Raw genomic sequence first — 25685 nt, forward strand, 5'->3', positions numbered from 1 at the left:
AATTTCCTAGCTCTAGATAAAGCAGCTAAAACTGCTCACTGCCATTGATATATTCAGTCACTTACTGAAACCAATAATAAGAGTACACTCTGGGATTACTCTTATTGCACTATTAAATACTCATACTACAAAAGCTAAAGTACTAATAACATTATAACTACTACCACCATATTACACAATAAGAGTTTGATAAATATACTTGGTATATAACTTTGTTGCACATTCTGAAAAAACGACAGAGAAAATAATTTTTTTCTGAAGAATTATATACCCCAGGACATATTAACATTATCCGATTACTAATCAATAAGGATGCAGCAATCATCCTTTATCAGAGAACTCACTGGGACCTATATAAGATTATTCATAGTACTGATATATAGACATTACTCCCAGATATAGGCCAGTAATGACTCAAATGTATTGGAGAAACATCTCATAATATACTACCTTAAAACCAGAGCCATTGGACGCTGGCTGTTACCCGACATATGTTTAGATCCCATATCCAGGTTCCACTTGCGGTCATATAATGTGCCAACCCAGAAACATCCCTCACCGGGGAGAGGATGGATACAAACACTGCTGAGGCAAGCCAGTGAGAATACAAAGACAACAGTTGCACGTGGAGGATTGGGTACGTTTCTCTAGTGAAGAGTGTGTCTGGCAGCAGGTTCCCAGGATCCCAAGCTGGTATCATCCCCTCCCCAGGCTACAACCAAATCTAAGCGGGACATAAGCTGCAGGGGAACTCTGCCCATAGATGCACCGCTGGCTGCTGGTCCCTTAGAGAATGAGGTAAGTCTGGAGTTCTTCATAACCCATCAGCCCACTCCCACCACTGACCCTCAGAGCCATCTATGCACAGGATACCAGTTGCATACAAGAGTATACAGATTTTGAAGACTAGTGGGTTCAATCACGGCTCCAATAACTCTTATATGAGAACACATCTACTACGGAAGATTGCCCATCAATAAAGTGCACTATCCTGCCTGACCATGCTCCACCTAAAATATATCTAATTTACAGCAGCCACAACTCTATTGTGGATCTAGCATTATTGGTACTTTCAGAGACATAGGCAATTAGCATTTAGTATAGAGACAATTTGCATTGTCCATATTGATGTTTATTTGTGTTACCTACACTACTGTGCAAGACCTTTACCATGTCATTATTACCTTTTAACTTATTGTTTACCTTTATTCTACACTTGTATTGTCTACTTATCTCAGTAAAGCCATTTTAAGGAAGTACATTTAGTAACTGACTGTTTATTTATCAATACACTAAGGGGGTCATTCCGAGTTTATTGTTAGCTGCCATTGTTCGCAGCGCAGCGATCAGTGAAAAAAATGGCTAATCTGCGCATGCGTATGCACCACAATGCGCACGCGCGACGTACGGGTACAAAGAGCATCGTGGTTTTGCACAGGTTCTAGCGAAGCTTTCAGTCGCATGGTCGAAAGCAGGAAGATTGACATGAAGTGGGCGTTTCTGGGTGGCAACTGACTGTTTTCAGGGATTGCTTAGAAAAACGCAGGCGTGTCGGGAAAAATGCAGGCGTGGCTGGGCGAACGCTGGGCGGGTGTGTGACGTCAAAAGCCGTCCCACCGTCGTTACAATCAACGCACACGAAGAGTACAGGTCTTGTTTTGCACAAAAATATTTTGTAGGCGCACTGCTGCACAAGCATTCGCACTTCTGCAAAGCGAAAATACACTCCCCAGTGGGCGGCGACAATGTGTTTGCACGGCTGCTAAAAACTGCTAGCGAGCGAACAACTCGGAATGACTCCCTAAGTTCATAATACTTTCACGGAGACACAAAAAGATCATTAGCAGTCATTAAAACTCCTAAGTGGCTGAGCATAATGCATTTATTTAATATTTAGTGTTACAAACTTTAAGATACGTCAATATCGGAGAGTACCAAAACAAAAGTTTTTCAGACTACACGAGAAAATATTGGTTCAAGCATCAGCTAAATGTGACATATACACCAGAACAAAATGGTGTAAGGAAGCATGCAAATCGTACTATAGTGGAAAGAACCCAAGCAATGCTAAACGATGCTGGCCTTAAAAAGAAATATAGGGCTGACCTACTTGCCTAGTGTGGTAGCATAAATCTGACCACACCAGGCTTGACTTTCCCTGACATGATTGCATCTGATACTCACAGAGTGACCTTATGGTCCCTCTGTTTCCTGGCTCCCTCCCTCAGTACCTGCCATGCTGACAATCACTGCTGATTGGGCAGCTTGGTGGCGCCACCCACCTTGAAGCTGCAGAGATTAGCAGCCACTGAGGATATGTAAAAACCTGCACTCATCTTCCCTGTAGACACCCGATGTCTGTTCTGCAGTTTCCAGGAAAATTCAGTCACGATGATCACAATGGTCTGATAAATCGACCATCAATGTTTGTACCAGTGTTTATAAAACACATTTATTTATTCTTTGTTTGAATAAAATTGTGATTGATATGTTTTAAATTAATGTTCTTACTTCTTAACCTAATCCATTTCTAAAAAAACTATTTTTGAAAGGTTTTTGGAAAAAATATTGGGGGTCATTCCGAGTTGTTCGCTCGCATTGAATTTTAGCATATTTGCTCATGCTAAGCTGCCGCCTACTGGGAGTGAATCTTAGCATCTTAAAATTGCGAACGATGTATTCGCAATATTGCGATTACACACCTCGTAGCAGTTTCTGAGTTGCTTCAGACTTACTCGGCATCTGCGATCATTTCACTGCTTGTCGTTCCTGGTTTGACGTCACAAACACACCCAGCGTTCGCCCAGACACTCCCCCGTTTCTCCAGCCACTCCTGCGTTTTTTCGGGAAACGGTAGCGTTTTTTCCCACACGCCCATAAAACGGCCTGTTTCCGCCCAGTAACACCCATTTCCTGTCAATCACATTACGATCGCCAGAACGATGAAAATGCCGTGAGTAAAATTCCTAAGTGCATAGCAAATTTACTTGGCGCAGTCGCAGTGCGGACATTGCGCATGCGCATTAAGCGGAAAATCGCTGCGATGCGAAGATTTTTACCGAGCGAACAACTCGGAATGACCCCCATTGACAAGTTAAATGGTTTAATATCTGGTTGCAAAGCTTATGTACATATTTTAACAAAAAGAAGACACAAGTTTGACTACAAATCACTATCACTGTTACAAAAGACTATTTTTCTTGGCTATTGTCTTGAGAGTAAGGGCTATAGACTTTGGGACACATTGCTAACAAAAAACATGTTAAATCCTGACATGTCATATTTCATGAGTCAAAATGTGAGTGCTTGAGTAATCTGTAATATTTGAACTACCTGTGAATACCAATACTTCTAACCAAAATAAAAGTTGAGTATCCTTTATCCAAAATGCTTGGGACCAGCAGTATTTTGGATATTGGATTTTTCTGTATTTTTTAATAATGGCATACCATGATGAGATATCATGGTGATGGGACCCAGGTCTAAGTACAGAATGCATTTATGTTTCATATACACCTTATACACACAGCCAGAAGGTAATTTTAACAAAATATTTTTAATAACTTTGTGCATTAAATAAAGTTTTTGTACATACACACAATTCATTTATGTTTCATATACACCTTATACACACAGCCTGAAGTCATTTAATACAATATTTTAATAACTTTGTGTATTAAATAAAGTGTGTGTACATTGAGCCCCCAGAAAACAAAGGTTTCACTATCTCAGTCTCACTAAAAAAATTCCGTATTTTGGAATAGTCCGTATTTTGGAATATTTGGATATAGGATACTCAACCTGTACTTTAAACTGAGATGTGCGGCAGGCACTTTTCATGTTTTGGTTCTAGATACCCGCTACTGTTTTGGATCTGGATTGGTTTTACCAAAACCACCCTTTCGTGGTTTGGGTTTGGATCTGGATGATTTTAAAAAAATATATAAAACAGCTAAAATCACAGAATTTGGGGGTAATTTTGATCCTACGATATTATTAACCTCAATAACATTCATTTGCACTCATGTCAAGTCTATTCTGAACACCTCACACCTCACAATATTGTTTATAGGCCTAAAAGTTGCACCAAGGTAGCTGTATGACTAAGCTAAGCGACACAAGTGTGTGGCACAAACACCTGGCCCATCTAGCAGTGGCACTGCAGTGGCAGACAGGATGGCACTTAAAAAAAAACTAGTCCCCAAACAGCACATCATGCAAAGAAGTAAAAGAGGTGCAATGAGGTAACTGTATGACTAAGCTAAGTGACACAAGTGTGTGGCACAAACACCTGGCCCATCTAGCAGTGGCACTGCAGTGGCAGACAGGATGGCACTTAAAAAAAAACTAGTCCCCAAACAGCACATCATGCAAAGAAGTAAAAGAGGTGCAATGAGGTAGCTGTATGACTAAGCTAAGTGACACAAGTGTGCGGCACAAACACCTGGCCCATCTAGGAGTGGCACTGCAGTCCCACTGCACTAATGGCGGATACCGGATGCACGTCTAACACCAACATAGCTGTCACGGCCTCAGTTATCCGCATTGCAAGAGGATGATTGCTGTCATATTTCAACTTCCTTGCAAAGGACTGTTGGAAAGTCATTTGCTTAGTTGAAGTAGTACAAGTGGTATTCTGATCTCCCCTCTGGAATGATGATTGACTCCCAGCAGCAACAACAACAACAGCAGCAGCAGCGGCAGCAGCAGCAGTAGGATGAAGTGGTTCTTGATCTTTACCTATTTTATCCTCCAAATTTTTGTTCTCCATTATTTTTCTGGATTTATATAACAAAAATTCAGCAAATGAGTACCTCTACACTACACAGGGCAAACACTGTAAAAATTATTTGGATTAAATATTAATAACCCTTTTATTTGGAGTAAATAATATACAGCACAGGACAGCACCACTGAACTTACAGTGGGGATCGAAAGTTTGGGTACCCCAGGCAAAAATTCATTTTAATGTGCAAAAAGAAGCCAAGGAAAGATGGAAAATCTCCAAAAGGCATCAAATTACAGATTAGACATTCTTACAACATGTCAAAAAAAGTTTGATTTTATTTCCATCATTTACACTATCAAAAGAACAGAAAACAAAAAATGGTGTCTGCAAAAGTTTGGACACCCTGCAGATTTAATACCTTGTACTGCCCCCTTTGGACAGCTGAGACCTGGCAGTGTTATGGATTGTTCTCAATCATCGTCTGGGAAGACCAGGTGATGTCAATCTCAAAGGTTTTAAAAGCCCAGACTCATCTGACCTTGCTCCTACAATCAGCACCATGGGTTCCACTAAGCAGTAGTGTAGAACACTGAAACTGAGAATAGTTGACGCTCACAAAGCAGGAGAAGGCTATAAGAAGACAGCAAAGCGTTATCAGATGCCCATATCCTCTGTTCGGAATGTAATTAAGAGATGGCAGTCATCAGGACCAGTGGAAGTTAAAGCAAGATCTGGAAAACCAAGAAAAATATCAGACAGAACAGCTCGCAGGATTGTGAGAAAAGCAAGTCAAAATCCACGTTTGACTGCACGATCCCTCCAGGAAGATCTGGCAGACACTGGAGTTGTGGTACACTATTCCACTATAAAGAGATACTTGTACAAATATGGTCTTCATGGAAGAGTCATCAGAAGAAAACCTCTTCTATGTCCTCACCACAAAAATCAGCATTTGAAGTTTGCAAATGAACATATAGACAAGCCTGATGCATTTTGGAATAAAGTTCTATGGACCGAAGAGGTTAAAATAGAACTTTTTAGCCGAAATGAGCAAAGGTACGTTTGGAGAAGGAAGGGCACAGAATTTAACAAAAATAACCTCTGTCCAACTGTTAAGCATGGGGGTGGATCAATCATGCTTTGGGGTTGTATTGCAGCCAGTGGCACAGGGAAAATTTCACGAGTAGAAGGAAAAGTGGATTCAATAAGATTCCAGCAAATTTTGGATGCTAACTTGATGCCATCTGTGAAAAAGCTGAAGTTAAAGAGAGGCTGGCTTCTACAAATGGATAATGATCCTAAACACACCTCAAAATCCACGGTGGATAACATCAAGGCGCATAAACTGAAGGCTTTGCCATGGCCTTCACAATCTCCTGACCTCAACATAATTGAAATTCTATGGATAGACATTAAAAGAGCAGTGCGTCACAGACAGCCCAGGAATCTCAAAGAACTGGAAGACTTTTGTAAGGAAGAATGGGCGAAGATACCTCAAACAAGAATTGAAAGACTCTTGGCTGGCTACAAAAAGCGTTTAACAGCTGTAATACTTGCCAAAGGGGGCAGTACAAGGTATTAACTCTGCAGGGTGCCCAAACTTTTGCAGATGCCATTTTTTGTTTTCTGTTCTTTTGATAGTGTAAATGATGGAAATAAAATCAAACTTTTTTTGACATGTTATAAGAATGTCTAATCTGTAATTTGATGCCTTTTGGAGATTTTTCCATCTTTCCTTGGCTTCTTTTTGCACATTAAAATGAATTTTTGCCTGCGGTGCCCAAACTTTCAATCCCCACTGTATATGGCAGCACCACTGGATTAATACGGCAGTACCAATGGCCATATACGGCAATACTACTGGATTTATACGGCAGTACCACTGGACATATATGGCAGAATCACTGGAATTATATGGCAGTACCACTGGACTTATACGGCAGTACCACTGGACTGGATTTATACGGCAGTACCACTGGACTGGATTTATACAGCAGTACCACGGCACTTTTACTGCTGTACCACTGGACATATACGGCAGTACCACTAGAATTAAATGGCAGTACCACTGGACTTATTCGGCAGTACCACTGGACTGGATTTATATGGCAGTACCACTGGATTTATACATTAGTACAACTGGATTTATACGGCAGTATCACTGGACTGGATTTATTTGGCAGTACCACTGGATTTATACGGCAGTACCACTGGACATATACGGCATTATCAGTGGAATTATATGGCAGTACCACAGGATATATAGGGCAGTATCACTGGACTGGATTTATACGGCAGTACCACTGGACATATACGGCAGTATCACTGATTTTACATGGCAGTACCACTGGACATATACGGCAGTATCACTAGATTTATACGGAAGTATCACTGGACTGGATTTATATGGCAGTACCACTGTATTTATACGGCAGTACCACTGGACATATACAGCAGTATCACTGGAATTATATGGTAGTACCACTGGACTGGATTTTTACGGCAGTACCACTGGACAAATACGGCAGTATCACTGCATTTATACGGCAGTATCACTGGACTGGATTTATACCGCAGTACCACTGGACATATATACGGCAGTATCACTGGAATTATATGGTAGTACCACTGGACTGGATTTATACGGCAGTACCACTGGACTTGAACGGCAGTACCACTGGATTGGACTTATACGGCAGAACCACTGGACATATACGGCAGTACCACTGGACATATACAGTAGTACCACTGGACATATATGGCAGTATCACTGGAATTATATGACAGTACCACTGGACTGGATTTATTCAGCAGTACCACTGGACTTATACAGCAGTACCACTGAACTAGATTTATACGGCAGTACCACTGGATTTATACGGCAGTACCACTAGACATATACGGCAGTACCACTGGATTTATATGGCAGTACCACTGGACATATATGGCAGTATCACTGGAATTATACGACAGTACCACTGGACTGGATTTATACGGCAGTACCACTAGATTTATATGGTAGTACCACTGGATATATACGGCAGTATCACTGGAATTATACGGCAGTATCACTGGACTGGATTTATATGGCAGTACCACTGGATTTATATGGCAGTACCACTGGATATATATGGTAGTATCACTGGAATTATATGGTAGTACCACTGGACTGGTTTTATACAGTAGTACCACTGGACTTATACGGCAGTACCACTGGACTGGATTTATTTGGCAGCACCATTGGATTTATACGGCAGTACCACTGGACATATATGGCAGTATCACTGGAATTATATGGCAGTACCACTGCACATATACGGCAGTATCACTGGACTGGATTTATACAGCAGTACCACTGGACATATATGGCAATATCACTGGATTTATACGGCAGTACACTAGACATATACAGCAGTATTACTGGAATTAAACGGCAGTAACACTGGACTGGATTTATACGGCAGTATCACTGGAATTATATGGCAGTACCACTGGACTGGATTTATATGGCAGTACCACTGGCTTTATATGGCAGTTCCACTGGACATGCCACTGGACATATACAGCAGTATCACTGGAATTATATGGCAGTACCACTGGACTGGATTTATACGGCAGTACTACTGGATTTATATGGCAATTCCACTAGACCTATATGGCAGTATCACTGAAATTATATGGTAGTACCACTGGACACATACGGCAGTATCACTGGACTGGATTTATATGGCAGTACCACTAGACATATACGCCAGTATCACTGGATTTTTACGGCAGTACCACTAGACATATATGGCAGTATCACTGGAATTATATGGCAGTACCACTGGACTGGATTTATACGGCAGTAACACTGGATTTATATGGCAGTATCAGTGGACATATACGGCAGTATCACTGGAATTACATGGCAGTACCACTGGACTTATACGGCAGTATCACTGGACTTGATTTATACGGCAGTACCACTGGATTTATACGGCAGTACCACTGGACATATTCAGCAGTATCACTGGAATTATATAGCAGTACCAATGGACTGGATTTATACAGCAGTACCACTGGACTTATACGGCAGTACCACTGGATTGGATTTATACGGCAGTACCACTGGATTTATATGGCAGTACCACTGGACATATATCGCAGTATTTCGGGACTTATATGGCAGTGTCACTGGACTGCATTTATACGGCAGTACCACTGGATTTATATGGCAGTACCACTGGACATATACGACAGTGTCACTGAAATTATATGGCAGTATCACTGGACATATATGTCTGTATCACTGGAATTATATGACAGAACCCCTAGACTTATATGTCAGCTCCCAAGACTTATATGGCAGTACCCCTGAATTTATACAGCTGCACCACTGTACTGTACTTATATGGCAGTAACCCAAGACTTATATGGCAGTACCCCTGGGCTTATACGGCAGCACAAGGACACCGCCACTGTACTGATGCAGGACAACACAGCACCACTGAAATGGACTGGACTTTTACAGCAGCACTGGACATATGGCAGCAGAGGACACCACCACTGTGACTGGACTGATGCAGCACAAGACACTACCACTGTACTGATGAAGGACAACACAGCACTACTGCAGTGGACTTATACAGCTACAATGGACATATGACAGCAGAGGACACTACCACTGTGACTGGACTGATGCAGCATAAGACAGAACTGGAATCACCACCCCACTTTCCCTCCCACACAGACACTGAGGACGAAGACACGTCGTCTCGCTACACTATCCAATGCCGGAGTGAAAATGGCAGCGACGCACAGCTCCTTGTATGGAATCCAAAACTCGCAAAAATCCGACAGCGGGATGATGACGTTTTGCCTCGTTCTGGTTTCCGAGTCTGGCGGGAAAACCCACGCCGGACTCTGATCCGGGCTCGGATAGTGGAGTCCGATAGAATTCGGTTCTCAGGGAACCGAACCCGCTCATTTCTACTTTAAACCTTAAAAGCCAATAGCAAACAAGGATTTCAACAAGACATAAAAAAGGGAAATCCACAAAGAAGTGAGGATTGCATTCTCAGAATCACAAAGTTTAGAAGACGCAAATGATGATGGGTACAAATGGAAGTTTTCTGTAGGTAAATAAATTACATATTTAATTAAAAATGGGACTTGGACCCTTGCGTACAGACCAACTGACCAGAAAACAATAAAAAAAAAAAATCTTTAGAAAGCTAAATACAGACAGATCAATTGCCCTTTACAAGGCTTGTCTTTTTGCAAAAGAGATTTTCTGAAATGTCCATGATTTGACTATGGTGAAGTGTGCTCCCTTGTTGCAAAGTACACTACTGTATGTTTAATAATTGCTATATCTGCAATATATGATTTACTTTTATACCAACTAGATCTTGACTTGGTATGTCTTAATGATGAACTACTGTAGCTGAAGAAATCTTTGTGAAACCACTACTAGCTGGTCAAGAAAGTTACATAGAAAATGTAAAGAGACTTTTAGGAGAAAAAATTAAATTGAAAGACCTATAGGGCCCCATACACTAGTACGATTTTACACAATTTCATACAATTCCGATATATCCGTCTGATATATTGTATGAAATTGTGTACAATTGTAATATAACATAGAGTAAAATTGCAATATGCTTGCATAATGGGGGTCATTCCGAGTTGATCACTAGCTGCTTTCGGTCGCTGCGCAGCGATCAGGCAAAAATGTTGTCACTTCTGCGCATGCATATGCGGCACAATGCGCACGCATGAAGTACTTTTACAACGGCTGATGTAGTTTCACACAGGGTCTAGCGAAGCTTTTCAGTCGCACTGCTGACCGTAGAGTGATTGACATAAAGTGGGCGTTTCTGGGTGTCAACTGACCGTTTTCAGGGAGTGACTGATAAAACGCAGGCGTGCTAGGAAAAACGCAGGCATGCCAGGTGTGGCTGGCCGAACGCAGGGCGTGTTCGTGACGTCAAAACAGGAACTGAATAGTCTGAAGTGATTACAATTGCTGAGAAGGTCTGAAGCTACTCTGAAACTGCACAAAATTATTTTGTAGCCGCTCTGCGATCCTTTCATTCGCACTTCTGCTAAGCTAAAATACACTCCCAGAGGGCAGCGGCATAGCGTTTGCACTGCTGCAAAAAACTGCTAGCGAGCGAACAACTCAGAATGACCCCCATTGTCAAGAAAACAAAGGTTACAGATTGTGGGGCATTATAAACAAGAAACTCATAAAGTCAAGAGACATAGTCTTCCATGAGAGGGCTTCAATCAAAGACCAGCTGGATTTCTAAAGTCGTATCCTGTGTTGATCTTCAATAAACATATTGTTTAATTGAAAAAAAAAAAATAGACCACAAAAACTTGCTTAAGACTACAGATACAAGTGATCAATCAGAGCTGCAGCAGCAGTGATTGCAGTCTGAATTCCTTTGTGGAGTGCACACGTGCAGCAGGCGCACTGCGCGAGCACACCACGGGAGTCTCAGGGCTGGGATCGCCTCTCCCTGACAGGCAGAGGCAGTCGCGGGGCGGGTGGGGGCATGCCAACGGCATTAGAACACCATTGGTGGGGCGCAGTCCAGACAACCATTGGGGCCGTAGCTACATGACATCACACGCAGCCGCTGCGACCCAGGACACGGCAATTAGCCCCGTCAGCACGCAGGAGCTGAGCTGGCAGGGAGCTACTCAGTGGGTGCAAAAGCATCGCCGCTGTGCGATGCTTTTGCACCCATGCGGGGGGGGGGGGGGTAGGACCAGGGACGTGCAGTGAGGTAAATGGCTGAGGAGATGCTGTCTAGTACCAGAGCCAGATTTACACACAATATATGTGCCAAAGGATACATGTGGGCATAATACACAGGTGCAGCAGTATCTACTGATGGAAGTTTTGTGAGATTTGATCAGAGATGTACAGAAAAAGTAGGTCCCCCACCAGCCATAGGCTTTTTACTCCAGAGATTTGACTATAAAAATAATTAGAATAATAAAAACAAGATATTTATAATATATTCTTTGTATTTTTCATATACTTTCTATAGTCAAAACTCTGATGCAAACATAGGTATGACAGGAAAGGTTCTGCCTCACCTTCTTCACCCCACCGCATGTCATTGGGTAGGGCCAGACTTGCGGGGCGGACTAGCCCTGTGCTGGGCGTCCCCCCGCATGTCTGAAAAACTGATCGCAGATGTACTAAATTTAGAATATCTACGATCAGATCTGAATTACCCCCACACCAAAGCTGTGTGCAGAAAGAATGGAAATCAGCCAAAGGTAATGAGCTTACAGCTTTTGGCAACACTGATATTGGGACCATTTTGGACAGACCGATCAACTGCAAAATAGTCAAAACAAGTATGTCTTCTTCAAGAAGTTAAACATCTATGAAAGTCTGCTCTCTGCAAAGCCTGATTAGTTGCCAAGGGTTACACCCAGAAATCAGTTATTGACTATGGAGATATATTCCTGTCAGTTGCAATATGGTCATTGCTATATCTGCTATATCTACTGTGTATGATTTGCTGCTGTACAAATTCAGCCTTCTTGAACTTAACGCTAGCTGAAATAATTTTACATAGAGCCTCTGGAACATTACAGTGTTAATGCATTTCCAGAGGGATAAGTATGTTTGTTAAACAAATCATTGGATGGGCTAAAACAAAGTGGCTGCTGCTGGTACATCAAGCTTGACAATGTGTTGCTAGAATTGACTTCCTAAACTGATCACCACTTATACTACAAGTAGAAAGAAATATGTATTCATTATAATTGTATAGATACTACTACTTGAAGCCCAAGAAAGCCTTATAGCCAAAAACAAATTGTTGCTGAGTGACAAGTGAGCCGGCACTCCAACTGCTAGGTCGGAGGATCATACAAAATTTGAATGCTGGGACTGTTACTATAGACCAACAAGGATACACTGAGGCAAAACTAAGAAATATGGAATGGCAGACACCAAACCTGACAGTACACCAAATCAGTGGCGGAACTAGCGAGCGGTGGGCCCAGGTGCGGCAAAATGCTTCCCCCCCACCCCATCCAAGCCCACCCCCTAACCGGTGGAGAGGATCTGGTGAGGGGGACCTGCTCAGGGCCAGAGAAATGGATACCTAGCAACAGTGCCGTAACTAGACATTTAAGCACTGTGTGCAAGAACGGTATCGGAGCCCCACCCCTGCATGCAAAACAGGGGCAGTGCGTGCCGTAGGCGCGCGCAAAAATAAATAGTGGGGAAGGGGTGTGGCCACAAAATAATACCAATTCATAAAACGGTGGACAGTAGTCTCCATTATTCAAATTACGCCGCACAGTAGCATCACTACACCAGGTAGAGCCCACTTTTACACCTTACGGCGGACAAATTCCTCTTTTTACACATTACGGCAGACAGCGTCCCCTTTTTACACATTACGGCAGACAGCGCCCCCCTTTTTACACATAACGGCAGACAGCGTGCCCTTTTTACACATAGCGGCAGACAGCATGCACTTTTTACACATAATGGCAGACAGCATCCCCTTTTTACACATAACGGCAGGCAGCGTGCCCTTGTTACACATAGCGGCAGACAGCGTACACTTTTTACACATAGCGGCAGACAGCGTGCCCTTGTTAAACACAGCGGCAGGCAGCGTACACTTTTTACACATAACGGCAGACAGCGTGCCCTTTTTACACATTACGGCACACAGCGTCCCCCTTTTTACACATTACGGCAGGCAGATTCCCCCTTTATACACTTTGCGGCAGGCAGATTCCCCCTTTTTACACATCACGTCAGGCAGATTTCCCTTTTTTACACATTGCGGCAAAGATTCCCTCTTTTTACACATTACGGCAGGCAGATTCCCCCTTTTTACACATTGCAGCAGCAGATTCCCCCTTTTTACACATTGCGGCAAGCAGTTTCCCCATTTTTACACATTGCGGCAGGCAGATTCCCCCTTTTTACACATTGCGGCAGACAGTCCCCCTTTTTGTACATGGAAATAAAGGTGCAGCTGTTCTCGGAAGACAGCCTATAGTGAAGCAGAGGGACAGCAGCAGCAGCGCCTCAACCAGTAACAAAGCGCTGCTGCGGCTCCCGCCTCCACCTCCCTCCTCCTCCTTCCTCCATACCGCTCCTCTCTGTCCGGGCGGCTGTGTGCTGCGGGCAGCGGTTTGTGTGGGAGTGTGGAAATTATCACAGCAGATCTGTAACCAGGAGATATTAGTGATACAATATCTCCTACATTACTAGGTAGATGAATTGTAATGAAACCTAACATTTACATTAATTCAGAAAAATATGTAGGCTTATATATGAGACCAGGATTCGCCCGTCCCTACTGCCATGCTATTATTCAGTTTACTTGGGCTACAGGGAGCTTTACATACCTCTTCTTTATACCATATTTCCAAGGCTCTTATGATTTTGAGTAAAGACCTGGATTGGTGGCATCATCTCCGGCTCTCCTATCTGGGCAGGGCAAGTTTATTAAAAAGGATTACGATCCCAAGACTGATATATATGTTCCAGTGGCTCCTTGTAATGCTCACTTTGGAGGACACTAACAGATTTAGAGGCTAATTCAGACCTGATCACTCCTCCGCAAAGTTGCAGAGGGTTGCAATCAGATAGTCACCGCCCATAAAGAGTGAAAACCCGCCCCATACAAGTGTGCGAATGCATGAGTATGCGGTGCAAAAACTTTACCAGATAACAGACAGCTGCAAATCCGTTTGCAACTCACTTGCCATCTAATTATTTCTCCAGTCTGTGCAGACTATTTGAAGCCCAGGACTTACTCCTACAGTGTGATATAATTAGGCTGTTCGGGGCTGGAGCTGATGTCACAGACCCTCTCAGAAAACACTTGGGAATGCCTGCGTTTTTCCTGACACTCCCAGAAAATGGTCAGTTTCCACCCACAAACGTCCGCTTCCTGTCAATCACCTTGTGTACGCCTAGCAAACAAAATTTTCACACCATTCTGTCGCCGTTTGGGCTCACACCTGCGAGTTACGGTGCATACACATGCGCAGTCATTCGATAATCGTCCGCTGTGCGATTATGCACAACAGCCATCAGGTCTGAATTAGCCTCTTAATTCAGTCTTTGTCAAATTTATTTGGAGCAACAAAAGGCATAAAGTAGGCCTGATTCCATTGCAACAATCCAAAATCATAATTTCCCTCACCTTACATATAATCATTTCGCACTTTTAAGGCATTTACGAGATTGACTACATATTTCTTGTACCTGCACTGACCCAATAATAGAAGGATATTTTTTGTCCAAATGTAGCTTACTTTCTTTCCTTCACCTACATAACTACGATATATTGCACAAATTGAGAGAGAACCCCCAATTTTGGAATACCCATAGGTTATGGCACATACTGTATTAAACCATAAACCTGATTCAAATGCACACAAGACCCTTTTTGTCTTATTAGTATGGAATCCAGAATTGCAACATGGCTTTACTAATAATCCCTTCTTCATTTGATCGACCCAGGGTATAGGCTCTATTGGGGGTTTAGTTGATACAGTAGGTCGCTTAGGAGGCCCTTCACATACCATCAGGTGGTCAAAAAATATGATTTATTGTCCCATTATCCCTTTGCTTACTATCAGGCTCAACAATGTGTGGCCCAGACTATTAGGCACTTCTCTGACCAAGACTGGCTTAATTTTTTAGATACAGTAAACTATTGTCTCTACCAACATCAGCAATTACGGCGATATCTCATCACTATACTTTCCTATGTGGAAATTTCTTGCCTTTTGATTATGCCTGGGTCATACTGCGAATAATTCGACAGAGTTAAGATTATCATGTGGATGTTGCAAACACTTAACGCATAAGCAAAACAATATTGATTACAGGATTTCTTTGCAGGACTTCTTTGCAGGACCTGTACCGCAGCTGCGGCAGGAAAAGCCTTGGAATCGGCCAACTCCCTCACCGCATGACCAAGTAATTACAGGCTCTGAGCTGTGTGAGGCTGGACGAACTATGAGCCGGGACAGGGGGAAGGGGAGAGGGGGGCACTGGAGGGACAAGGAGAGATGGGTCAGGGGAGGGAGAGAGGTAGAGAGATAAAAGGTAGGGGGGAGGAGGACAAGTAAAGGGGTTGGGGCAGTGGAAAAGCGCGGGCGGTTACGGCGCAGGATGCAGCAGCTCTGAGAGCGCGGACGGGTACAGTGCATGACGTCATGACGCATGTGACGTCCACACCCGCTGCGCCCCCCCCAGCACTTCAGGCTGCAGTCTGATCAGCCTATTGGTTGATCAGGCCCTGCTTCCTTGGTTAAAGAGTCGAGAGTTGCTAGGTTCTTAGAAGTTTGGGGGCTCTACCATACATATCTATACTTCCTACACTAACGCGACTATTGCTTTCTTCCACCTCATGTTACGTGATTCATATAGCACCCTCTCACATAATACTTTTTTGGTCACTAGTTTTATTTCATCCTGTATTTTCAGTTTTGTATTCTTATTGATTCATTTATGTTTGATATCACTGTATTTTTGTGGACTTCTCTTACTGTAATTTTACAGCTTTTGTCTTTATTATTGTATCATACACTTAAATATGCTTCAGAATAAATAATAAAAATATGTTTTTAAAAAACAGTAATCTGATACTTGAGAATAAATATATATTTTTTATAGTGAATTTGCTGTGAAGATGGCTCAAGCACTAGACAACAATCCTGACACTGTGCTCCATACCATAAATCTTTCTGGAAATCCAATAGAAGACAAAGGTATAAAATTAGTTCACAACTTTAAGAATACAATGTTCATAGGATTTGATCAAATTTTTGGTGGTAGGACAGATTGCCATATTGGAAGAATGAGAAGACTGCATGTAGATGGGTACTTAAGGAGGGCATCTACTGAATTTATTTATGTATTTATTAACAGTTTCTTATATAGCGCAGCATATTCCGTTGCGCTTTACAATTAGAACAACAGTAATAGAACAAAACTGGGTAAAAACAGACAGACATAGAGGTAGAAAGGCCCTGCTCGCAAGCTTACAATCTATAGGGAAATAGGCATTGATACACAAGGATAGATGCTATCTATTGCATAAAGGTCCACCAGATTGGTAGGTTCTTAATGGGTTGTATGATATGATCACCCAGCAATGTTGGCCAATGGTCAGGAGGGTGTGAGAGTAAAGATTGACTAGATATGTGATGTTATGCGTACTGTACAGAGAGGATGTAATTAGATAGCGAAGCACTGAAGGTTACGTGGGTGGGTCTGGAATATGATAGGCTTGTCTGAAGAGGTGAGCTTTCAGGGAACGTTTAAAGGTTTGGAGACTAGAGATGAGTCTTATTGTGCGTGGGAGGGCATTCCACAGAGCGGGTGAAGCCCGGATAAAGTCCTGTAATTTTATGTGTGAACAAGTAATGCATGTGGAAGAGAGACACAGATCTTGCGCAGAGCGGAGAGATCGGGTAGGGAGATAATTTGATATGAGTGAAGAGATGTATGTTTTGCAGTTTGGTTAATAGCCTTGTATGTAAGTAAAAATATTTTATATTTTACACGGTAAAATACCGGTAACCAATGGAGGGACTGACAGAGTGGATATGCAGACGCTGAATGTCTAGCGAGGAAGATTAGCCTCGCAGCTGCATTCAAAATGGAATGTAGTGGTGAGAGCCTATGTTTGGGAAGACCAGTGAGGAGACTATTACAATAATCAATGTGGGAGATAATGAGAGCATGGATTAGAGTTTTTGCTGTGTCTTGTGTAAGATATGGTCGTATTTTGGATATGTTTCTTAGATGTATGTAACATGATCTTGAGACAGATTGAATGTGGGGAACAAAGGACAGTTCAGAATCAAGAATGACACCCAGGTAGCGAGCTTGTGGGGTAGGGATGATTGCTGAGTTATCAACAGTGATAGAGATATCAGGTTGGTAACTACAATTGGTAGGTGGAAATATATTAATTCTGTTTTGGAAATATTAAGTTTGAGGTGGTGAGATGTCATCCAAGATGAAATGGCAGAAAGGCATTCAGTGACACGGCCCAATACAGATGGTGACAAATCTGAGGAGGATAGGTAGATTTGAGTATCATCTGCATACAGATGGTACTGAAATCTGAAAGAGTTGATTAGTTTGCCAAGAGATGTATAGATAGAGAAAAGCAGAGGACCTAAGACTGAGCCTTGCAGAACTCCAACTGAGAGAGGTAGCGAAGAGGAGGTGGAATCAGAGAAACGAACACTGAAGGAGCGATTAGATAAGTAGGATGAGAACCAAGAAAGGGCTGTGTCCTGAAGACCTAGGGTTTGTAGTGTTTGTATGAGAAGAGAGTGGTCAACAGTGTCAAAAGCAGCAGAGAGAGCAAGGAGAATAAGTAGTGAGTAATGGCCTTTAGATTTAGCAGTGACCAAATCATTCACTACCTTTTTTTTTTTTCTTTTTTTTTTCCAAAATATATTTTATTGAGGTATAGGTATAAACCAAAATGAGCAGTACAAGTAATAGGTACAAAGCCTAATATACAGTACTAAGAGTACATGAACGAGGAAACATAGAGTGGCAACTGTATAATCACAGTTATACCTCACATTTTCCATTTTCAAGTATATAACATATGGACTAGAAAGGGGTGACCAAAACATAGGTGGTCATTCTGAGTTGTTTACTCGCTAGCTGCTTTTAGCAGCATTGCACATGCTAGGCTGCCGCCTTCTGGGAGTGTATCTTAGCATAGCAGAATTGCGAACGAAAGATTAGCAGAATTGCGAATAGAAAATTCTTAGCAGTTTCTGAGTAGCTCGAGACTTACTCCTACACTGCGATCAGCTCAGGCCGTTTCATTCCTGGTTTGACATCACAAACACGCCCTGCGTTCGGCCAGCCACTCCCCCGTTTCTCCAGACACTCCTGCGCTTTTCCCTGACACGCCTGCATTTTTTAGCCAACGCCGGGAAAACGCTGAGTTACCACCCAGAAATGCCCCTTTCCTGTCAATCATTTACCGAACACCAGTGCGACTGAAAAGCGCAGCAGAAGCCACAGCAAAACAGCTAAGTTTTTAGTAAATTACTAAGCACACGCGTTCTGCGTACCTTGCGCATGCGCAGTAAGCGACTAATCGCAGTATAGTGAAAATCGGCAACGAGCGAACAACTTGGAATGACCCCATAGTGCGATAGAGTGATACGAATAGACGTAGAAGTGAAAATACACCTCTATAAGAACACAACAGGTCCAATATTATACTAAACTGTACTTATATCCAGGTGTCCTTCAACATGGAGGAAACAAATCCAAAAGAAATAAAAATAAAAACATATAACAAGAATAACCTTAACTAAAACATTGTCCGCCAAGGCCAGGGGGCCCTCAACCCATCCATGGAGAGAATATCAGGGCAGGGAAAAAAAAAAAGGATATGAGTACTGGAGGTCAAAGAGAGATTGAGTGGAGTGAGGTGGGGGGGAGAGTAAGAAGGAAGAAGAAAGAGTTGTCTCAGAGAGCAGAGGGAGGATTCCCATCGTATCGAGTCATGGAAGAGAAATAGGGGGTCTATGGTCTAAAAGTTGGTGACAGTATCAAGTGGTGTACTGAAAGCTTTGTTGGATGGCTCTTTTAGTGGATGTGGGCAGTGTATGAATGTATTTACCCCAGCAAAGAAATAATGCAGGGGTAAGAGTCTCTTTATCAAGAGATGTCTCCAACCAGTCCATGGTAAAGAGAAAGAGCAGTCGGGAGGTGGCCATGGGTAGGGAGGGGGGAGTAGCATGTATCCACTGTTGGAGAATAGCTTTTCTCCTCACGGCTGATAAAAGAGTCACTAATTTTTTGTCGGTAGAGGGAATGGTTGGCTGGTCGAGGAGGTGACCAAAAAGAGCCCAAGAGGCTGTACATCGAAAATTAATACTTAAGGAGGAGGAGCTGTATGCTTGCAGTTCGCCCCAAAACGTTTGTATGTGGGAGCAGGGCCAAAAGCAGTGCATAATGTCGGCTACTGGTGCGGAGCATTTAACGCATGCTGCAGACTCCGAGAGGCCCATCAAGTGACCCCGCTTCGGAGAAATGTAAGCCCTATGTAAGATTTTATATGACATTTCCTGATAGACACTCGCTGGAATAATCCTCAAAGATGTGTTAAAGCAGTCTAACACCGCTTCCGGGGATAAAGAAGGGATTTGGGACGACCATTTTATAAACTGTATAAGATCGGAAGAGGGGATAATGTCCGTGCGTATTCAAGCGTATATAGTTGATATGGAGTATGTACCGGAGTGTAGGAGCGTATCAAGGGGGTTAAGGAAATCCCTAACATCAAGTCGTGCCAGAATTGAATGTATATGATGAGAGGCCTGAAAATAATAAAATTCATGGTTGCGCTTAATGTTATATTTATCTATAGCTTCGGTGAAGGTGAGTGGTTCATGTGAGGAGTTGAGGAGATTGCGAATATGTGTAATTCCTGCCATATGCCAGCTGTTGAAAGGAAAAGAGGCCCGTCCGTTGTGAAAGTCTAAGTTCCCCAGAAAAGGGAGAAATGGAGAATGAAGACAATGTATGTCTAGTGATTTCCTAGACCTTTTCCATGCCAAGATAGTAGAGGTTAAAAGGGTATTGTCAAGGTGAGGCGCCTTCAAAGTAGCATTACTGGCATGTAGGATGTAACTAATGGACAGGGGGGCACATAGTTGAGAGTCCAGCACAGAGTCCGTGAATACATTTGTGGCGCTGAGCCAATCCATGGCTATGAAGGCAGGCCCTATTATATTGCTCTATATCAGGCAGATTCAACCCTCCATTCTGTACTGATTGGGACAACTTGAGGAAACTTATCCGAGGCCTTTTGTTGGCCCATATAAACTTAGATATATGTGCGTTAAGGAGGGAGAGGTCTGATTTTGTGAGCAATACAGGGACCATCTGCAGTACATAGAGCAATTTGGGAAAGCTAGCCATTTTGACAAGGTTACATCGTCCTAGGAGGTTGAGAGGGAAAGTTTGCCAGAGGCCTAGCTCAGTTTGAATTTTAGTAAGAATAGGTTGGATATTGTAGGAGTATAGAAGGGAAGGGTCTGCGGGTAGTGGAATTCCTAGATAAGTGAGATGGGTGGGGGCCCATCAGAACGGAAATGAAGGGTCCCAGCCTACAGTGGCTTGTCGAAATATAGATAGGGCCTCTGATTTGTCATAAATAATCGAGAAGCCTGCAAAAGAACAAAAGCGGGCTATAGCTTCTTGTAGTGCCGGGATTGATTTTTTAGGATTCGAAGTAAGAAGAAGGATATCATCCGCGAACGCTATGATTTTCAATTCTTGAGTACCAATCAAGATGCCCCTGAAACTAGTTAAATTAATAATGTGGCTTATAAAGGGTTCTAAGGCCAAATTGAAAAGGAGGGGAGAGAGGGGGCATCCCTGTCTAGTTCCTCTTTCGAGGGTGAAAGGAGTGGAAGAGATATTATTGACCATCACTTGCGCCGTAGGGGCAGTATAAAGGGAGTTGACAAGAACACAAAACTTATCCCCGAAATGTTGATGGCGTAGGACCCGATAGAGGTGAGACCAGGCGATCTTGTCAAAGGCCTTCTCCGCGTCTAGGTTAATCTGGATGTTGTCTACTAAGTTATGGGAGAGTGAGTAATAGCAGCCAGAGCTGCCCTAATGCCTTTCACAGATTGCCTGTTTCTAAGGAAGCCCAACTGAGCTGGTGATATGATGCGGGACAGACAAGATAGTAAACGAGTGGCCATGAGTTTGGTTAAGATTTTAAAATCCTGATTCAAGAGGGATATTGGTCTGTAGGAACCGGGAAGGGAGGGGTCTTTGCCAGGTTTTGCTATGAAATTGATTTTAGCTTCATTGAACCTAATAGGGGTTAGTTTGAAAGAAAGAATGTGATTGTAAAGGGACGTGAGAGTAGGGGCCAATTCATCAAGAATCATTTAGTAAAATTCTGCGCTTTAGCCGTCGGGGCCAGGGCTTTTGTTATTAGGCAAGCTTTTAATAATGTCTATAACCTCCTCAGTGGTAATTGGGTTGTCTAGCAGGTCTCTTTCTTCCTGAGAGAGGGTCGGGAGATCAGCGGATTCCAGAAAAGAATGGTTAGCAGTAGGGTCGTCAGGGCCCTTAGTGTAACAAGGAGCGGTAGAAGCGCATAAATTTGGTGCAAATAGAGTCGGGGTCTGAAACTAATTTCCCGGAGATGTCAATGGCGTTAATCCAAGAGTGGGATTTGGGGCCCTTGATCAAATTGGCTAATAACCTGCCCAATTTATTGCCCCATCTGTGAAACTTATTCCTTTGATACTCATAGGAGAGTTGAGCCTGTTCAGTGAGGAAAGTGTCATATATGAGTTTTGCTGAGAGATATGCCTCTTTACAGGCTGGGATATCAAGTTGTTTGTATCTCCGATATGAGGAGGTGAGTGACGCACTCAGAGTCTGCAGCTGCGAAGAGAATTTTTTCTTTTTTTGCGTGAGTATAGGACATCACATGTCCTCGAAGGACCGCCTTAGCAGCACCCCAAAACACAGGGGAGTCTAGCGTTTGGTCACTATTGTCTAGAGTGTAATTAAGCCAGGATTGTTTGAGATGAAGAAGAAAGTCAGTAGAGTGACAGAGATATGCTGTGAAACGCCAACATGGGGGGCTACGAGGAGACTGAGTCATACGGATATCTATGGATATAGGTGTTAGGCGCAGCGGTCCGTAGCCAGCCGCTGCACCTTCTCCCCTTTCTGCACAGCGCCTAGCAACGCTAGGACGCCGTGCGCGCTGAGCCACCGGGTCCCTAGCAACGCCAGGACGCGTGCGTGCCGAGCCGCCGGGTCCATAGCAACGGGGACGCCACAGGTGGACCGCGTTCCCCGTTGCTGGTGTTTAATTAGTATGCACTCACACATGTTCTCTGATCGTGCAGCGAGGCAGCTGCACAACATTTTGGGTAATTAGGCTCTGGACTCTGATTGTAGGGTTCCCTGTTTTAAGCCTCCTCAGTGCCTCACACAGACGCCGGTGATAGCTTCCTGCATGCTGCTCATGTTTGGTGAACGTCTGTTCCTGGTCTGCTGTGCCCGGTATTTCCAGTTCTCTGAGTTCCTGAGTCTTGGAGTAGCCGTCTTATCCTAAGGAGTTCTTCTGGTCCTCGTTTACCTGTGGCAGTCGATAGAGGATCTTACTTGGTTTCGTGAGTGGCGGCCCTGCCGCGAGTTGCAGCCTAAGCCGCTTTATATTGTTTTCTGGTATTGGAGCATTTGCGGAGATATCCGCTTCCACAGTCCTCTCCGGTACTCGGTGATGCCGTGTAGGAGAGTGGACAAGTGGAGTATTTTGTTGTTCTTTTCCCTGGCGGAAATCCGCGCATACTTTAGTTTCAGCTTTGTTAGTAGCCCCTGGCCTTGTTGTTCAGTTAGAGGGCCCCTTGTTATCACCCTGTCTCGGTTCACTCTTTGTCTCTCATTAAGACCTGAGGGGGCATCGGAGTTGGGCAGACGTAATCCGCCCTTCAAACGCGGCTGCCATGGGCCCAAGAAACCATAGTCTCGCAAGAGTGTGCTGACAGCACGGGTGAGACAACGGAGATAGGGTGCCAGGGGCTATTCCCTTTCCATTCCCCTTTCCCAGCATTACGTTCTGGTATTCAGGTCCTACCGTATAAGATCACCCCTGACCTGAGTATCAGAATCATAACATTATCACCGGCCCAAAACTTAAAAAAAAAAGAAAAAAAAAGAAAAAGGGGTTTTTATTTTTTCCCATTCTGTTTTGGTGAGAGTAAAATCCGGCTTCATGAATCCGGCAGGGTTAGGACCAAATCCCGGTCAGCTTTTGGTTAACCAAATTCAAGAACTAACTCAGATGGTTCAGGACCTTTCTCTTCGAGTGAGATCGCAGGAAGATCTGTTGCAAGCCTCCCCGAGTGTGGTCCCAGAACCAAAGATGCATTTACCCGACCGTTTTTCGAATAACCGAAAATATTTTTTTAATTTTAAGGAAGCTTGTAAGCTTTATTTTCGTTTAAGGCCTAAGTACTCTAGTACTGAGTCTCAGCGGGTTGGGATTGTTATGTCATTGCTCCAGGGTGATCCACAGACCTGGGCGTTTGGGTTAAGAACGGAAGATCCTGCTTTGTTATCAGTAGACGCCTTTTTTAAATCGTTAGGCCTGTTGTATGATGACCCTGATAGAGAGGCGTCAGCTGAGAGTCACCTGCGTGCTCTTAAACAAGGTAAAAATCCAGCAGAGGTGTATTGTACCGAATTCCGCCGTTGGTCGAACGACTGTGGCTGGAATGACCCGGCCCTGCGCAGTCAGTTTCGCCTCGGTTTGTCAGAACTTATTAAAGACAGTCTCCTTCAGTACCCCGCTCCTGAGACTCTCGACAAACTCATGGAGCTTGCAAGTAAAATAGATCGTCGTCTCCGAGAGCGGAGGGCTGAAAGAGGAACAACTTTTAGGCCTAGTCCTAGTGTTTATACCTTTCCTGAGGACGTCGAGGAGCCCATGCAGATGGGTCTCTCCCGGCTGTCCCCACAGGAAAGAACCAGAAGATTAAGTTCTGGTCTCTGTTTGTACTATGGTGGTAAGGGACATATTGCTCGCAACTGCCCGAACAAATCGTGAAACGCTCTGACCAAGTGAATTGTGAGGGGGTTCACTTGGGTCTGCAGCTTATCTCCTCAAATGACTCTCTATTAGTTCCTGTTAAAATTTCCTTTGGCAGCCTCGGTTCATTGGTGTCGGCCTTCGTCGACAGTGGAGCTGCAGGAAATTTTATGGACTTAGCTTGGGCTAAGGCCTTAGGCATTCCACAGATTCCGTTGGATAGACGTATCACCATGCACGGGTTAGATGGGGGTCCGCTTTCCAATGGGATAATTACTCACCGCACACCTCCAGTATTACTTACAGTAGGGGCCTTACATTCAGAAGATATAGAATTCTACCTTACACATTGTCCGGCAGTCCCTGTAGTTTTGGGTCACCCTTGGCTTGCCTTTCATAATCCCACCATTGATTGGCGGTCTGGGGAGATTTCCCAATGGAGTCCTTTTTGTGTTAAGGAATGTATTTCTCATCCAGTCCGGGTTGCGGCAGTCGTCCCAGAACTTATTCCTGTGGAATATCAGGATTTTGCCGATGTGTTCTCCAAAGGCAATGCGGACATTCTGCCTCCCCATCGGTCCTATGACTGTGCAATCGAGTTAGTACCAGGTGCCACTTTACCTAAGGGGAGATTATATGCCCTGTCCGGGCCAGAAACCAGGGCCTTGAATAATTACATTCAGGAAAGCCTTAAGAAAGGCTTTATTAGGCCTTCAAAATCTCCGTTCAGTGCAGGGTTTTTCTTTGTTGAGAAAAAAGATGAGTCGCTTAGACCATGCATTGACTTTAGGGCTCTGAATAAAATCTCTGTGAAGAACACCTATCCTTTGACATTCATTTCAGTGCTTTTTGATCAGTTACGCTCCGCCGTGATCTTTTCAAAAATCGATCTGAGGGGAGCTTACAACCTCATCCGAATAAAATCTGGGGATGAGTGGAAGACGGCTTTCAGCACTCAATCGGGTCACTATGAATACCTGGTGATGCCGTTTGGCCTGTCAAATGCTCTGGCGGTTTTTCAAGACCTCATCAACTATGTTCTCCGTGACTTCCTTGGGAAGTTCGTGGTCGTTTATTTAGACGACATTTTGATATACTCTGAGTCTATAGAACAACATGTTACCCAGGTGCGTCTGGTTCTTCAAAAACTACGAGAGAATCATTTATATGCTTTGCTTGAGAAGTGTGATTTTCACATCACAGAAGTGTCTTTCTTGGGGTACGTTATTTCTCCCCAGGGATTTTACATGGAACCGAAAAAACTCCAGGCCATTCTTAATTGGGCGCAACCCACTAATTTAAAAGCAATTCAGCGCTTTTAAGGGTTTGCAAATTATTAT

The 25685-nt window shown here is 43.5% G+C and overlaps 1 protein-coding gene across 1 annotated transcript in view; it reads left to right on the forward strand.

Annotated features, from left to right (window-relative positions):
* Nucleotides 1-25685, forward strand: part of LOC134969339 (capping protein, Arp2/3 and myosin-I linker protein 3-like) — a 1162896-nt gene that overhangs the window by 203605 nt on the left and 933606 nt on the right. The window contains exon 7 of the mRNA XM_063945252.1: nt 16401-16495. Coding sequence (XP_063801322.1) covers nt 16401-16495 — 95 coding nt within the window. The remainder of the gene's footprint in view (nt 1-16400; nt 16496-25685) is intronic.

This window comes from Pseudophryne corroboree, chromosome 11 (assembly GCF_028390025.1).
Source record: "Pseudophryne corroboree isolate aPseCor3 chromosome 11, aPseCor3.hap2, whole genome shotgun sequence".
NCBI classification, from domain to species: domain Eukaryota; kingdom Metazoa; phylum Chordata; class Amphibia; order Anura; family Myobatrachidae; genus Pseudophryne; species Pseudophryne corroboree.